The sequence below is a fragment of the Piliocolobus tephrosceles genome, chromosome 3, assembly GCF_002776525.5.
Source record: "Piliocolobus tephrosceles isolate RC106 chromosome 3, ASM277652v3, whole genome shotgun sequence".
Taxonomy (NCBI): Eukaryota; Metazoa; Chordata; class Mammalia; order Primates; family Cercopithecidae; genus Piliocolobus; species Piliocolobus tephrosceles.
In genome coordinates this window covers 182,731,232-182,748,372 of record NC_045436.1, presented here as the reverse complement: position 1 = coordinate 182,748,372, position 17,141 = coordinate 182,731,232, and the positions used below count along the sequence as shown (strand labels likewise).

Here is a 17,141-nt window from a genome sequence, read left to right as displayed (position 1 = left end):
GGACCAGCCTGCCTGCAGGGCGTGGCCACCCACTGTGTTCTGCGACTAGTGAACTGTCATCCGCCTCCTTCATCTCTAGGTCTCGGACAGCCCCGGAGACGAGCCCTCGGAGTCCCCATATGAAAGTGCAGATGAAACACAAACTGAAGTGTCTGTCTCATCCAAAAAGTCTGAGCGAGGAGTTACTGCCAAAAAGGAGTACGTGTGCCAGGTGAGGGGAAGGCAGCATCCGCCGTGTCTGTGCAGCTGTCTGACTGGGGCCCTGGTATGCAGAGCGAATTTGTAGTGTCTTCTCTCTTCCCTCCAGACCCCTTCCCCAATGTCACCATCACTCACTGATCTCTGTTTTGAAGGGGTCAGACTGACTGCCAGTGGAATCCTGGGATTAAGTTACCTCCATTAACATCCATAATTCGCATGTAGGATGAGATTTGTATACACATCATGTAATCCATACACACACATACATAAAGTTCCTGTTGGAAAAGCCGAGGCGCTAGGCCTGTTTTAGCTTCGCTGATGACACGCACACCAGACAGGCCAGGCTGTGGGCTGAGGGGGCCATCACTAGACCTGTGTCTTCCCCCAGGACACCAGCCAGGCCACATACCCTCTGTGCTTCAGTCCTGCCCCATCCGTCAGCTGAAGATGGCATGGGAGCTTCCATGCTAGGCAGTTGATGAGGGAAGTTGAATACTGCCTGCACTCAGCATGGCACCTGCCATCTGGATTAGGATGCCTTTGATTTCTGTTGATTTTCAAATCTGATTTAAAATATCTTGGATGTATCCTTCAGGGTTGTGATCCTGTTGTTTCCTTTGCCATTGCTAAGGACTGGCCTCTTTCTGTAACAGTCATCTGGTTTTAATCTGATAATGTATTTGTTCGTTCTGTTCGGGCCAGATGTTTGCCCATGCGTGTTGTTATATATCCTTGAGTAGCAAAATGGGATTTTCTGCTACTGGAGACAGAAGCAGACGGCTTACCTTGTGGTAAGAGGTGCAGAAGGGACTGCTGGGCGCTGCTTACCCGCCTGCTCTGCCCCCGCAGCTGTGTGAGAAGCCGGGCAGCCTCCTGCTCTGTGAAGGACCCTGCTGTGGAGCTTTCCACCTCGCCTGCCTTGGGCTTTCCCGGAGGCCAGAAGGGAGGTTCACCTGCAGCGAGTGTGCCTCAGGCAAGTTCCCACGGGCGGGCAGCTCTGCAGCTTGGCCGGCCACCTGCTCCTGCAACCCCCTGCACGAAGTCCTGCCCTGAGGTGCCTGCAGTGGACAAGCTCCCTCCCCATCTCTACCACCTGGCCCTCTCTGGAGCTTGCAGCCTGCACCTGGCAGGTGTACCCACCTCTCAGTGGCTGCAGGGTTTGCCCTGATTTCAATCCTATGTGCCCCCTTGGTACCTTTCCATCAGGTGGCGGGCAGGGTGGGGCGGGATGATAGGTCATGGGCTTTTCATCCCGTGGGCTGGCCTGAGCCTGTGCTGTGTGTGAGGCGGCCACCACAGGGCACTGCCGCTCAGACAGTGCAGCATTAAGGGTACGGGTAACCTGGTTGGTCACCGAACACTGAAGTCCATAGGAACATAGAGTTCTTTACGAAGACACAGTGTCACCTTGAGCCTCAGTTTCAACAGAAAGAACAGCTCCAGGCTTGTCCTGAGTTGTCAGTGCTGTTGTTCTGCCTCCATGTTACTGCATCAGGTGCCGCCTGGCACAGTCTGGGGTCTGTGAGAATGATGAGAGGACAGCTGCACAGCCATGGCCCTTCCTGCCTACTCACCGGACCCAAGGAGTCTCCTAGCTCGTGTCAGAAAACTTCCTGGGTCAGGAAGACACCTGGAGAGTCTCCCAGGCCGTGGCAGGCCCACAGCAGCACCTCACTTCTGGGAGTGTCTGTCTGCCTGCCCAGAATCATGAGTGACGGCTCCACCACTGGCCAGCTGCTCTCGAGGAGGAAAGGCCTCTTTCATAGGAGCCCCTTCCTTCAAGCTTCTTGCCGGTTAAACTGGGCCTTCCCAGCCAGGCTGCCTAGTAAGATTCTCCTGTATTTCAGGTGAAGCTGGAGCTCAGATCGCAGCAAGGTAATCCTTGATGGCTGGATCTTTTTGCTGGAGAATGCTTGGACTAGTGAGCAAGGTTGGAAACAGGGCCAGGTGCTTTAGCAACATGGCTGCCTCTGAAGAGGAGCTGCTTGATTTTAGTGGCTCAGAACTGCAATTTAATTCTTGTTCTTTGCACCTCTCTCTCCACCCCTTCTTTAACTTTTTGTTAGGGATTCACTCATGTTTCGTGTGTAAAGAGAGCAAGACAGATGTTAAGCGCTGTGTGGTAACTCAGTGTGGAAAATTTTACCATGAGGCTTGTGTGAAAAAATACCCTCTGACTGTATTTGAGAGCCGAGGTTTCCGCTGCCCCCTTCACAGCTGTGTGAGCTGCCACGCTTCCAACCCTTCAAACCCAAGGCCGTCAAAAGGTACAGGTGCACCTGCGCAGCCTTGCTGTGGGTTCAGATGCAGGCCCATGGGCGCTTGGGAAGGTGGGCTCTTGGGATTGTCACCAAAGAGCATTAATTATCTTGAGTGACTAACTGGACGTCAGCTGGGTTGGGTTTTCTTTGACAAAGGACCTGTCCCCCTTTTTCTTCTTTCCATCCTAAATATCACCCTAAAGATGCTTAACTTTAGGAGAGGGGCAACCTTTGGACCATTTTGATAGATTTTGTTTATCCTGGCCTTTTTTTTTTCTTCCCCTTCATAGAGATAGAGTCTCGCTCTGTTACCCAGGCTGGAGTGCAGTGCGATCAGAGCTCACTGCTTCCTTGAAGTCCCAGCCTCAAGCCGTCCTCCCGCCTCAGCCTCCTGAGTAGCTGGGACTACAGGCACATGCCACCACACCTGGCTGATTTTTGTAATTTTTTTTTTTTTTTGAGATGGAGTCTCCCTCTGTTGCCCAAGCTGGAGTACAGTGGTATGATCTCAGCTCACTGCAACCTCCGCCTCCCAGGTTCAAGTGATCCTCCTACCTCAGCCCCCCAGTAGCTGGGATTACAGGCACGCACCATCATACCTGGCTAATTTTTGTATTTTTAGTAGAGACAGGGTTTTGTCATGTTGGTCAGGCTGGTCTTGAACTCCTGACCTCAGGTGATCCACCTGCCTCAGCCTCTCAAAGTGCTGGGATTACAGGCGTGAGCCACCGCGCCTGGCCGATTTTTGTATTTTTTTGTAGAGATGAGGTTTCACCATGTTGCCCAGGCTGGTCTTGAACTATTAGGCCACTGCTCTGACCTCTTTTCTTTTTTCTGAAACAGGGTCTCCTTCTGTTGTTGAAGCTAGGATGCAGTGGCGTGATAACAGCTCACTGTAGCCTTGACCTCCCAGGCTCAGGTGATCCTCCCACCTGGTGTGGACCACGATGCCTGGCTAATTTTATTTTTTTGTAGAGATGAGGTCGCTCTGTTGTGTTGCCCAGGCTGGTCTTGAACTCTTGGGTTCAAAAAATCCTCCCACCTGGGCCTCCCAAAGTGTTGGGATTACAGGCATGAGCCACCATGCCCAACCTGTTTGTTCTGGTTTTAATGGCCCATTATATGTAAGAAAACATCTTTATATTAAATTACATTTGGATTATCTAATGTTAGGTGTGTGGGATGTGGGTGGCAGGTTGTCTGTACTTCTTGACACCAGTGGTTCTTTATCAGGGGCAATTTTGTCCTCCAGGGGACATTTGGCAATGTCTGGGGATATTTTGGGGATGTGCTCCTGGCATCTAGTGAGTAGAGGCCGGGGATGCTGCTCAACACTGCACAATGCCTAGGATGGCTGCCCATGTGCCCCAGATGCCTGCAGTGCCCAGGCTGAAAAAACACAGCATTTTAGATGTGTGACCATTTTCTCAAACATTGTTTTGAAGCACCTTTGCTCTGAAAGCTTTTTTTAAATCAAATACCTCCATTTCATTTTAGCATTAACTTTTCAAATTCATGGAGGCTGAGTAATTATTAATTGCTCCTTTCACTATGATTGGAGTCAGTGTTCGGGGTCCTTAGGGTGTGTTTCTTTGCCTTCAGGTAAAATGATGCGGTGTGTCCGCTGCCCCGTTGCCTATCACAGCGGGGATGCTTGTCTGGCAGCAGGATGCTCAGTGATCGCCTCCAACAGCATCATCTGCACTGCCCACTTCACTGCTCGGAAGGGGAAGCGACACCACGCCCACGTCAACGTGAGCTGGTGCTTTGTGTGCTCCAAAGGTGAGGGGCCTGGGGGTGTCTGCGGCACACGCCTCTCACTCCCAGGAGCCAGGTATCAAGGCAGGTTCATTCCTTGTCTGTGCTGTGTTCACTGATGTTGACAGTGTTCTCTGCGTCTTCACATTCATAGTATATCACAGTAGTTCTAAATTAATTGTAATCATTTTGCAAACATACAGGAAATTATTTGTGGTGAAAATGATGTTTACTTTTGTGCTAATGTACAGATCGCTGTTTTTAAACTGATGTTTATAAGTTAAGGCTGTAATAGCTGTAGATTGTGAAGCACTGAATCTGGGCTGAGCCATAACAGACAGGTTAAGCCTGCCTGCCTCGCCCTCCTCTTGCAGGGGGGAGCCTTCTGTGCTGCGAGTCCTGCCCAGCGGCCTTCCACCCTGACTGCCTGAACATCGAGATGCCTGACGGCAGCTGGTTCTGCAATGACTGCAGGGCTGGGAAGAAGCTGCACTTCCAGGATATCATTTGGGTGAAACTTGGGAACTACAGGTGTGAGACATAGAATCGTATGCTTTTATGTTTTTTCTGTTCACATGTGTTCACTTTACAGTACTTAAAGTATTGAAATTATTGTCGCTCTCTCTGAGGAGTCTGTGAATCCTGTTTTTAATATTTATAATAGATGGTGGCCGGCAGAAGTTTGCCATCCCAAAAATGTTCCCCCAAATATTCAGAAAATGAAGCACGAGATTGGAGAATTCCCTGTGTTTTTCTTTGGGTCTAAAGATTATTACTGGACGCATCAGGCGCGAGTGTTCCCGTACATGGAGGGGGACCGGGGCAGCCGCTACCAGGGGGTCAGAGGGATCGGAAGAGTCTTCAAAAACGGTACGGAGATTTTCAGATAGAGAGTGAGACAGCACTCTCATGCATTTTCTTACCCCTAATTTCTATTTTTTAAAATTTGATCTTTGTAGAAAATACTAGACTACACATTCAATCTGTATTTTTAAATTAGGAAAAAGTTTGCAGTCTGGTTTATTTGTTAAGCATACAGTAAGATACACTGACAACTTTTGTAACATTGGTTTGTGATTAATTCCATTAAAATTCTGTAAACCTATGATTCAGAAATTATTTTTAGTACTAATTTACAGAGACGTTCCATGGCTTGCCTTTATGTAAAATGCAGATCTGAAGGAGGGTCCTGTTGTCTGGACAGCGGGCTCTGGGGGGCTCACTTTGCCTTTCAGCGCATGAGGAATCGGGTGGTCAAGCAGACAAGGTGCTTGGCCTCTGATTCCCCAGCTGCGGGGAGGCAGGAGCAACGACGTGGCATGGCCGGCTGGCGACCCACGTTTGCGGGAGGCAGGACGGGGTGTGACCGCTCACTGGAGGAACTGGTGTTTATGACATAGGTTGAGAGAGAATGAGGCCAGCAGGGAAAATCCAGGGTGTGCATGTGGCTCGTTCAGGAGAAGCACACGCTGTGTTGCAGCCAGGTCAGTGCTTGCTCCTGTGTGGCTGCAGGCGGGGACCCACGCATTTAAAGCTCTGTTAGCTCCGTGCTGCCAAAAGCTTTGCAGGCTGCACTGAGTGGTAGGAGGAGTGCATGGTAGACACTCAGAGGTCTCATAAAGAACAGGTAGGCATTGAAAGAGTTTTAAAAATTATTAAGAGGGCAAGACGAAATTGAGAGGTGGCCTGATGTATTTGGCGCGACCGTCGGCGAAGTCTCCTGACTATGGATGTGGGTGTCCTGTAGTGCCAGACCCCTTTGTGGCTGACTTGTGGCCACAAAAACAGGGTAGACCACAGGACACGTCCAGTGTTGACATGGGACTGGCCTCCTCCTCAGGACGGATGGTAGGGGTTTGTGTTTCCTCTGTTCTTGCTTGAGCCTGTGGTTCATCTCTCAGAGCCCCTTTCGCTTCAAGAGGAGCTCAGCTGCATGTTTTGTTTTGTTTTGTTTTGTTTTGTTTTTGAGACAGAATCTTGCTCAACTGTGGCCCAGGCTGGAGTGCAATGGTGTGATCTCGGCTCACTGCAACCTCCACCTCCTGGGTTCAGGCAATTCTCCTGCCTCAGCCTCCCAAGTAGCTGGGACCACAGGCACCTGCCATCATGCCTGGCTAATTTTTTTTTTGTAGAGAATGGGGTTTCAGCATGTTGGCCAGGCTGGTCTTGAACTCCTGACCTCAGGTGATACACCTGCCTCGGCCTCCCAAAGTGCTGGGATTACAGGCGTACAGGCGTGAGCCACCGCACCTGGCCTCAGGTGCATTTTTATTTTCTGTCTGAGAACAGCAAGTCCCAGGCTTTGACCCTGGTGCTTTGTCCTTAGGCCATAGTGGAGGACAGGGAGCTCCTGGTAGAACTCCGCCCTGGGCCTGCCTCGTAGAGAGGTGATGACTGTTCTCGGAGCACTCCTCTGCCTCCCACACTTGGCCGCATTTAAAAATACCTGCCCACTGACAGTTGTTCATAGACTCTAGTTTTATGGGAACCAGAAACTAATACTTAACATTGAAAGTTTAGAGTGAACTATAAAAATATGGAGCTTGAAAGGTAGTTACCTTTATTTACTAAAATCCTTACTCCTATTTCATTGACTTTTTAGCACTGCAAGAAGCTGAAGCTCGTTTTCGTGAAATTAAGCTTCAGAGGGAAGCCCGAGAAACACAGGAGAGCGAGCGCAAGCCCCCACCATACAAGCACATCAAGGTGGCGTGTGGGAGCTGCGTGCACGCGTGTGGAGGGAGTTTTCCCCAAGGGCTGTGAGCGGTTCTCAGGCACACCCAGGCTATGGCTGGGGAGAGGACCGTCACCAGCCAGGATGTGTGGTGCCTGGCGTGGATGGCCTCGCAAGAGACCATGAGCAAATGGCACGGGGGGTCTGCATGGGGGTTCTTGGTTCCGCCTTGGAGCATGAGGCTTGGCTTGGTAGCTAGCGAAGGGGTTGGGGTGACAGTCCTGACCGGGCTGCTTGGAGCAGGAGGAGCTGAGGGATGAGCCTCCCACCTCCACCAGGCTGTTGCTAAGTGCTGGGAGTCGGTCACATGGGAGCAGGGCTCAGTGACCGAGCCCCAAAGGCGTAGATCGTCTACCTCAGAGACCAAGGCGGGGTGTGGGGTGGGGGGCTTTGCCAGTTCTGTGTTTATTCTAGTGAGCTCGAGAGCCCCAGCAGGAGAGCAGGAGGAAGTGCAGCCAGGGCAGGGCTCTGTGAGAGCTCCAGGCCCCTCAGGGCTGCCTGCACTCAGAGCTGGTGCCTCTTGGGCCGCATCCCCAGGAGCCTCGTGGCCGTTCCTGACGAGTGTTTGTGATCAGTGTGCCGGAGGTCAAGTGCTCGCTCTGCCTTTGCTTGTAAAATGTGGGCTACAGTCAATATCTTTGTGTGTAAAGAAAGCGCTCTGTGTTCATCTTTATATAGTATTTTCTTTGGGATGGATTCCCAGAAACAGAATCACAGGGTCAGAGAGCCTGAAATGTTTAGATTCTTGGAGAATATTCCCAGATTGTTCTCCGAAGGGTACAGTTTGTCACACCACAGCATCGAAAGGGGTGTCTTTCGCCACCTCTTTCCTAAGATTGTGCATTTCTACCCCAGCGGATTTTCAACTATCTCTACTGCTTTATTATTTGGTTGCTTGTCTTTCACTAATGATAAACCACAAGGTCATGAGAGCAGAGGCTGTGCCCCCCCGCCCAGCACTGCTCCCCCTGGGGTGGCCTCCCATGTGGCTCGCTGCTGGTGCTTGGTAAAGGAAGAGTCAGAGAGATGGGTCGGGAAGCTGCTCAGAAGAGCTCTTACCCAGCGTTTGCTGGACACCCTGCAGTGTGCTAAGCAGTCAACATGCGTTTTCTCTCTTCATCTTACAATGGCCTGACTGGATACATGTCAGCTCTTGTTCATCAACGAGGAGCACAGACACTAAGATAAAATGACGTGAGAGGGCGTTGGGTTGCCCTGCGTGCCTCCTGTGCTAAGAAGGCAGAGGAGAGCTCCTCTGGGATCTGGGGAGGGCTGTTCTGAGGAGTGTGTCCCAGTCGGGCCTCTGAAACTTTCTAAAAGGACACCTGGAGGCTGGGTAAGGAGAGGCCGTGGTGGGCGTGCCAGGGTATCCGGAAGGCTCTTCATTCATTTGTGGGCCAAGACAGCTTACTCCTTCCCTGCAGGTGAATAAGCCTTATGGGAAAGTCCAGATCTACACAGCGGATATTTCAGAAATCCCTAAGTGCAACTGCAAGCCCACAGATGAGAATCCTTGTGGCTTTGATTCGGAGTGTCTGAACAGGATGCTGATGTTTGAGTGCCACCCGCAGGTGTGTCCCGCAGGCGAGTTCTGCCAGAACCAGTGCTTCACCAAGCGCCAGTACCCAGAGACCAAGATCATCAAGACAGATGGCAAAGGGTGGGGCCTGGTCGCCAAGAGGGACATCAGAAAGGTATGTGCCATTATCGCCTCCCCTGCTTTTGAGAAATTACGGTTCACTGGGAATTAGACTTAGGTTTGCCTGTGGTGGTTTTGTATTCATGTGAGAATGCTATTTTTTGGAAAAAAATTTTTTGTTTTTGTTTTGAGACAGGGTCTCTCTATCATCTAGACCAGAGGGCAGTGGCATGATTGTAGTTCACTGCAGCCTCAGAATCCTGGGCTCAAGCCATCCTCTCACCTCAGCTTCCCAAGCAGCTGGGACTACAGGCGTAGACGACCATGCCCTAATAATTTTATTTTTTTTGGAGATAGGGTCTTGCTATGTTGCTTAGGCTGATTTCAAACTCCTGGCCCTAAACCATCCTCCTGCCTAGGCCTCCCAAAGCACTGGGATTATAGGCAAGGGCCTTGGTGCCTGACCTGAAATATTTTTTTGAATTGAATTATTACAATTGAATATTCTAAAATGTTACATGAAATATATCTGCTAAAACTCATACATTCCCTTAAAGCATGCCTTATGTCAGAATTCTGATGGTTATTTTTATGAAATAGAAGATTCGTGACGTGACCCATTTTCCTCTGGGCTAGCAGCCAGGTGCTTGGGAGCACTCACCAGGCAGGCATAAGGAGATTGCTCTTGTGAGGGGTGGTCCTGGCACAGTCTAGGACCAAGCTGTTGGTAGACACCAGGACTGCTGACCTCCTGCATCTGCTCCCAGACTGCATCCCAAGGACATCCAGGGACTAAGAACTGCTGACCCTGATGTGTTTTGGCATGGCCTAGGGGTGGGTGGTCTCAGACTCCAGGTCCATACCAGGGCTGATCCAGCACAGAATGTTCATAAGCCTGGTGCCAGTTCCAGCAACAGCACAAAAGGTTGCTTAGAAACACCTTCCCAGCATCCTTGTTCCTCACCTGCCTGACTGCTGATTCACCCAGACTTGCTGTATATCCTGTCAGATACTTTGTAGCCATTTTTTCTGTTGTGGAGATCACCGTGTAAAGTGGGTTATGTAGAAGCTTGGTTATCAGACAGCCCTCCTGAGACAAGGTCATGTAAGAAGCAAGGGTTGGCATGTTGCCACTTCATGAATACTTAATACATTTTTCATTGGCAACCTTTACATACAGGTATGTCTGAGATCCTTTGAATTTAATTTATGAAGACTTTGTATGTGCCCTCCATGGAGGTATGCTGATGTGTGTGGTGCCCGTTCTAAGTGATCATGATAGGGAGTCTTGAGCCCCGACACTGAGGATTGGTCAGCACGCTTTTTGTCATGGCCGCATTCTTGTGATTTCCAGGGAGAATTTGTTAACGAGTACGTCGGGGAGCTGATCGATGAGGAGGAGTGCATGGCAAGAATCAAGCACGCACATGAGAACGACATCACCCACTTCTACATGCTCACTATAGACAAGGTAACGTGGAAGGGTGCCCACTGTGAGCTTCTGCAGTGTCCTGGACCTGGAGCCCTGATGGTCACCGGGAGAACTGGACTTTGCCCTGTGGCAGTGCCAACATTTCTCTCCTTGGCTGCTTATTTTCAAACATCTGCATGATTTCTTCTGAGGTGCAGCATGTCTTTCAGCTGCGCCAGAGGGCTACAGCTAACCACCTCTCAGCACTCAGGTACCCTGAGGCTCTGCTTGTCCAGGTGTGCATGCAGGGCGTTCCAGGCAGCCTTTGTACAGGGCAGGGAAGTAGAGAGGACACAGATGAGGAAGTCTGAGCATCTTCTTTTGTTTTTTCAAAAAGGTTGTATTTTAGTTTTTAATTTTCAGTGCTCTTTGGTAAGGTCTCAGCATCTTCTCTGTTGTGTAGCAGAATCGTTTTTGGTTGGTTGTTGCTTGTGTGAAGCCCATGTTTCTAAGCATTTTGGAACCTAGGTGCTAGAGGGATCATTGTTCTCAGGAAAAGGAGGATGGGATGATTTGTGTAAAAGTGGGCATGGATAAAAGACAGTGCATCTGGAGTGCTCAGTTCTGGGCCTGATGTCCAACCCTGACAGGTGTTGCCGGGCCCTTCCAGGGCAGCTCCTTAAACGGCCACAGCCCCGTGGGGGTGCGTGTCATCCCTTCCCTCACACAGCAGGCTTTTGGCTTCTGGATGACTTCAGCTGGGGAAGTGTGGCCTCCTTAGTGCCTGAGTGGTCTTTGAAAGGAAGGGAGATAGAATACATGTTTCTGCCTTTTGTTGCCCTTAAGCTCGTCATCTAGTAGAAAAGTCTGGCTATTTTTAAAAGAGTAGATTAATAATAGTGCTTGAAAACCAGATAGACAGTGATCACAGATAAAAAATGTTGAACAATTCATTGGAGACAGATGTGATGAGATCTAGAGAGAAAGGGCTGCTGTGGAAATAAGAGTGGTTCCAGGGACCTTGTCAGGTGGTCCCTGGGGAAACTAAATCCCCTACCCCTGCAGTAGTGGGGCAGCAGTGGCCAGTGGAGCCTGCTCCAGGCGAGCACTAGGCTCTGTGTCAATCACTGCAGGTCGTGGGGCTTAGACCTTTCAAGGAAGTCAGTGTCATGAAGGACAAAAGAATCCTGAGTTAAAAGAGAGTAACTAAAGAAGTACCCAGAGGAAGTGTGTGCTTCTTGATCAGAGCCTGAATCTGGGATGAGGAGCTATGAAGTATGCTTTTGGGGGCAGTGGGAAAAATTTTAATTTGGACAAGACGCTGTTCTTCATGTTAAATTTCGTAGGTGTGGAAGGTGTTGTGGCTGTGCAAGAGAATGACTTGTGATGCGTTTAGGGTCAGAGGTCAGATATCGGTAACTGACTTTCAAAGGATCAGGGAAAAAATGTGTGTGTGTATACATATATCCATATGTATCTCCATAAACACACCCTGAACCCCTCAAGCTGTGTGCAAGGTGGTGAGCAAGAAGGATCCTGTTCTCCAAATAGTGGGTATCTGTGCTCAGGATTCCTGATTGCTGCTTCTGATCACAGAGGTGCAGACAAAGAGGTGGGCTGCCGTTGTTGTTACACCTCCCTCAGTTGTTACAAGCCCCTCCCCCTCCAGCTGATGTATCTTCAAGAGGATTTAAAGGGCCAGCACCAATTGCCCTCCTCTTTCATTTTTCTGTTTTTCTCCTTTTGGGAGCCAGACATTAAAAGACTAGGACATTCAAAAACAGCTTTGGGGAAAAGTAGATAATTTAGAAAATTAGAAAGTGACTGTGCATGCTCAGGTAAAGGTACAGGCTCAAAAAAGATCTGAAAAGACCTTACATTTACATCTTGGGTTGATCCTCTGCATAGAAACAGCCTGCAACAATCAAAAGAAAACAAGAACAATAAATAAAAATAACACAAACAGCAAACCCAGGGCAAGGGGAGAAAGAATCTAATTTCTAGAGTTACCACATTATTAGACTTATTAGACTTACTTGTCCAGTGTTCAGGAAAAAAAAAACAAAAACAAAAAACCCTACAAAGAGACAGGAAAATATGGCCCATTTAAAGGGAAAACAAAATAAACAGAAACTGTCCCTAAAAGAAAGGCCGGATGACAGATCTACTAGACAGAGACTCTAAAACACCTGTCTTAAAGATGCTGAGAAAACTAAAGGAAAACCTGCAGAAAGTCAAGAAAATCATGTATGAACAAAATGGCAGTATCAATGAAGAGATAGAAAACCTATAAAGAGAAACAAACAAAAAAGAATTGTTGAACCTGAGAAACAGAAAAGAAGATTGAAGAAAAGTGAACGGAGCCTAAGGGGCATGTGGGCTACCATCAAACAGACCAGCATATCTATTGTGGGAGTCCCAGATGGTAAAGAGAGAAAGAGGCAGAGACAACTTTTGAAAAAATAATGGCTGAAAACTTCCCAGGTTTGATGAAACACATGAATATAAACATCTAAAGAAGCTCAATGAACTCCAGGTAAGACGAACTCAGAGAGACCTACATTGAGACATGTTATAATCAAACTTTCGAAAACCAGACAAAGAATCTTGAAAACAGCAAGAAGAAAGCTACTAATTACATACAAGGTGGACTAGTCTATTTTACACTGCTTTAAAGATACTACCCAAGACTGGGTAATTCATAAAGGAAAGAGGTTTAATCGATGACTCACAGTTCCACATCACAGGGGAGGCCTCAGGAAACTTACAATTGTGGTGCACCATGTGGTGCACATGGTGGCACGGGAGAGAAGTGTGTGAGAGCCCCAGAAAAACTACCATTTATAAAACCGTGAGATTTTGAGAGAACTCACTCACTATCATGAGATGGCATGGAAGAAACTGACCCATGATCCAGTAACTTCCCACCAGGTTCCTCCCTTAACACCTGGGAATTACAATTCAAGATGGAATGTGTGTGGGGACACAAAGCTAAACCATACCACAAGGGATCCTCAATGAGATTATCAGCACATTTCTCATCAGGAATTTTGAAGGCCTACAGGCAGTGGGCCAATGTATTCAAAGTGCTAAAAGAAGAAAAAAAAATGTTAACCAAGACTCTTATATGCAGTAAAACTGTCTTTCAAAGGTAAGGGTGAAATTAAGACATTCCCAGATAAAAGCTGAAGTTTTTTAGCACTAGACCCGCCCTGCAAGTAATGGTCAAGAGAGGTAATGAAGAGAAGCCTTGTAGGTTGAAATGAAAGGACATTATACAGTAACTACAAGTTTTATGAAGAAGAAAGATCTCAAAGTAAATAATGGTCAGATATAAAAGTTTGTATTGTTGTTGTAACAGTGATTTATAACTCCATTTGTTTGTTTGTTGTCTACATGATTTAAGAGACATACATTTAGGGCCAGGCGTGGTGGCTCACACCTGTAATCCCAGCACTTTGGGAGGCTGAGGTGGGCAGATGATGAGGTCAGGAGATCGAGACCATCCTGACTAACACGGTGGAACCCCATCTCTACTAAAATACAAAAAAATTAGCCGGGTGTGGTGGTGGGCGCCTGTAGTCCAAGCTACTCGGGAGGCTGAGGCAGGAGAATGGCGTGAACCCGGGAGGCGGAGCTTACAGTTGAGCCAAGATCATGCCACTGCACTCCAACCTGGGCAACAGAGTGAGACTCTGTCTCAAAAAAAAAAGAGACATACATTTATAAAACAATTACTAGTTTAAAAGCTGGTATTTTAATTTAGTTTGTAAATTCTAACATTTTGTTTTCTATATAATTTAAGCTACTCATGCATTACTAGTTTTACTCATGAATTACCAGCTCATATTTTAGGGCACTCAGTATATAAAAGTGTGATTTTGTGACATCAGCGACTGAAAATGGTGGGGACAGAGCTGTAAAGGAGCAGGGTTTTTATGTTATTAAAGTTCAGCTTGTATAAATTCAAGTTATAACATTATATAGAGAATTGGAAAACTCAAGAAAATCGATGAAACCAAAAGTTGGTTCTTTAAAAAGATCAATAAAATTGACAAACCTTTAACTAGATGGACTAGGAAAAAAGAGAAAAGACTCACATAACTAAAATCAGAACTGGGTGTGCGAGGACATGATTACTGCCTCTACAGAAATAAAAAAGGATTATAAGAGAGTACTGTGAACAACTGTACTCCAATAAATTGGATAACCGAGATGAAATAGACAAATTCCTAGAAACAAACTACCAAGACTAAGTCATGAAGAAAATAGAAAATCAGAATAGACTTATAGCTAGTAAAGAGATGGACTCAGTAATTAAAAAATCTCCTGACAGGCTGGGTGTGATGGCTCACGCCTTTAATCTCAGCACTTTGGGAAGCTGAGTTGGGTGGATAACTTGAGATCAGGAGTTCGAGACCAACCTGGCCAATGTGGTAAAACCCCATCTCTACTAAAAACACAAAAGTTAACCAGGTGTGGCAGCTTGTGCGTAATCCCAGCTACTCAAGAGGCTGAGGCAGGAGAACCTCTTGAATCTGGGAGGTGGAGGTTGCAGTCAGCTGAGATTGTGCCACTGCACTTTAGTCTGGGTGACAGAATGAGACTCTGTCTCAAAAAAAACAAAACAAAACAAAAAAACACTCCGAATAAAGAAAAGTCCTGGATCTGATGGCTTCACTGATTAATTTTTCCAAACACTTACAAAAGAACTAATACCAATCCTTCTGAAACTCTTTCAGAAGAACTAAAGAGGAGGGAACATTTCCAAACTCATGCCATGAGGTCAGCATTACCCTGATACCAAAGTCAGACAGGGATGCTACAAGAAAAACTACAGGCCGGATGCGGTGGCTCAAGCCTGTAATCCCAGCACTATGGGAGGCCAAGGTGGGCGGATCACGAGGTCAGGAGATCGACACCGTCCTGGCTAACATGGTGAAACCCCGTCTCTACTAAAAATACAAAAAAATGAGCCAGGCGTGGTGGTGGGCACCTGGAGTCCCAGCTACTCAGGAGGCTGAGGCAGGAGAATGGCATGAACCCAGGAGGCAGAGCTTGCTGTGAGCCGAGATCACGCCACTGCACTCCAGCCTGGGCGACAGAGCGAGATTCCGTCTCAAAAAAAAAAAAAAAAGAAACTACAGACCAATGTCCCGTATGAACATTGATGGAAAAATCACCAATATACAGACTGCCCCAACTTAGGGCGGTTTGCCTTACGATTTTTTGACTTTACGATGGCGTGAGAGTGATACCCATTTGGTGGAAGCTGTACCCATACAACCATTCTGTTTTCTACTTCCAGTATAGGGTTCAGTAAATTATGTGGGACATTCAAATTTATGTTAGATGATTTTCCCCAACTGTAAGCCAGTGTAATTGAGCACATTTGATGTAGGCGGGCTAGTTAGGATGTTTGGTAGATTAGGTATATTAAATGCATTTGTGACTTAAGGTATTTCCAGTTTAGGCCGGGTGCAGTGGCTAATAATGCCTGTAATCCCAGCACTTTTAAGAGGCCTAGGCCAGCAGATCACAAGGTCAGGAGTTCGAGAGCAGCCTGGCCAATATGGTGAAACCCCATCTCTACTAAAAATACAAAGATTAGCTGGGCGTGGTGGTGGGTGCCTGTAATCCCAGCTATTCAGTAGGCTGAGGCAGGAGAATCGCTTGAACCCGAGAGGTGGAGATTGCAGTGAGCTGAGATCACGCTATTGCATTGCAGCCTGGGTGACAGAGTGAGACTCTGTCTCAAAAAAAAAAAAAAAAAAAAGATATTTCCAACTTAACAGTGGGTTTATTGGGACATAGCCCCATCATAAGTGTTACCAGACATGGAGGTTCCAGCCTAGGTCTGCCTTCTCACCGCAGGGAAAGCCAATCACCGAGACAGTCAGTATTGCCAGAGAAGAAGGGCTTTCATGTGGGTGACATCAGACGGGAGACCAGCCTCAAATCCGTCTTCCCAGCTGACTCAAGTCGTTATACAGGAGTTGGTCAACAGGCAGCAGGTGGTCAGTCTGGTGTCTTATTGTCAGGATGGGTGATCTGGGAGATTTCAGTTCTTTGATACTGTCTGGGAGAGAAATTGGGACAGGTTCAAGTGGAGCATCTGTGCTTGCAAACCAAATTGGCAGCATATTAAAAGAATTACACACCAAGGAACATAACCCTAGACCTTGCATTCTAGTGCCCTGCTTATCTGTGACTTCAGACAAAGATGGAGAGAGCTGACCATCAATATAATTTAGCTGAACGAAATAATGAGATATTTTAGGAAGAAGAACATTGAATGTCAGAAGTTAAATGTGAGATCCAAGAAGTAAAGGTGAACAGGCAAGTTTGTGGGTATGTGGATATGTCTTAAATAAGTCAGGTTGTGTCAAATTATGGTGGATGATGATGACTGCATGGCAGGAAGAAGGAAGATGAAAAGGAGGAGGCATTGAACACTGACGGTCACAGGGAGCATCGGGAGTGTGGTGATGCCAGGGTGAGCTGCTTGTTTTGTGAGGGTGGAGGGAAGAGATTTATTAACCTTAGACTTCGTCACAGTATACATGTCACACCTAGATGGGATACTGCTAAATGAATAGAAGTGGAAGGTATAACTTCCACACCATTAAAGGGTAAAAAGGAGAGTGAGGAAAAGTCAATTTAGTAGAACCTGAGGGAGGAAGATGGGGGAAGGAGAAATAATAGTAATTAGAAAGCACAGATTAAAAAAAAATCAAAATGTCAGTTATCACAATATATGTAAGTGGTTTAAATGTGTAAGTTAAGACTAAGATTCACATTAGGGTTAGTACATAGTAACAAGGAAAGGCTCCCACAGGCCTTAATGTTTGTAGTTACTGGAGTGGAGGAGACACAGGAGACAGCATGGAGAGGAAGAACTAGATGAGATGCACATCTGACAGTTTGGAAAGATCCTAAAGGTAGTGTTCAAAGAAAAAACTTTAAGAGAATGTGATTCACAGCCAAACAAATCTATTCATAGGATTCTGGTAGCAGATGGCAGCTGCTCACTTCCAGAACAAAAAATGTACACAAAGTACATCTTCATTGAAACTATGGGTCAAACAGACCCATCCACTGAAGTCCAACAAGCAGAGAAAAGTACTGGAGACCTGC

The 17,141-nt window shown here is 47.2% G+C and overlaps 1 protein-coding gene across 3 annotated transcripts in view; it reads left to right on the top strand.

Moving 5' to 3' along the window:
- Nucleotides 1-17,141, top strand: part of NSD2 (nuclear receptor binding SET domain protein 2) — a 114,701-nt gene that overhangs the window by 84,365 nt on the left and 13,195 nt on the right. For all 3 annotated transcript variants that reach the window (XM_023206776.2, XM_023206777.1, XM_023206778.1), the window contains 9 exons: nt 80-211; nt 1,051-1,174; nt 2,268-2,468; nt 4,065-4,244; nt 4,595-4,751; nt 4,885-5,090; nt 6,823-6,926; nt 8,379-8,648; nt 9,948-10,064. In XM_023206776.2, coding sequence (XP_023062544.1) covers nt 80-211; nt 1,051-1,174; nt 2,268-2,468; nt 4,065-4,244; nt 4,595-4,751; nt 4,885-5,090; nt 6,823-6,926; nt 8,379-8,648; nt 9,948-10,064 — 1,491 coding nt within the window. The remainder of the gene's footprint in view (nt 1-79; nt 212-1,050; nt 1,175-2,267; nt 2,469-4,064; nt 4,245-4,594; nt 4,752-4,884; nt 5,091-6,822; nt 6,927-8,378; nt 8,649-9,947; nt 10,065-17,141) is intronic.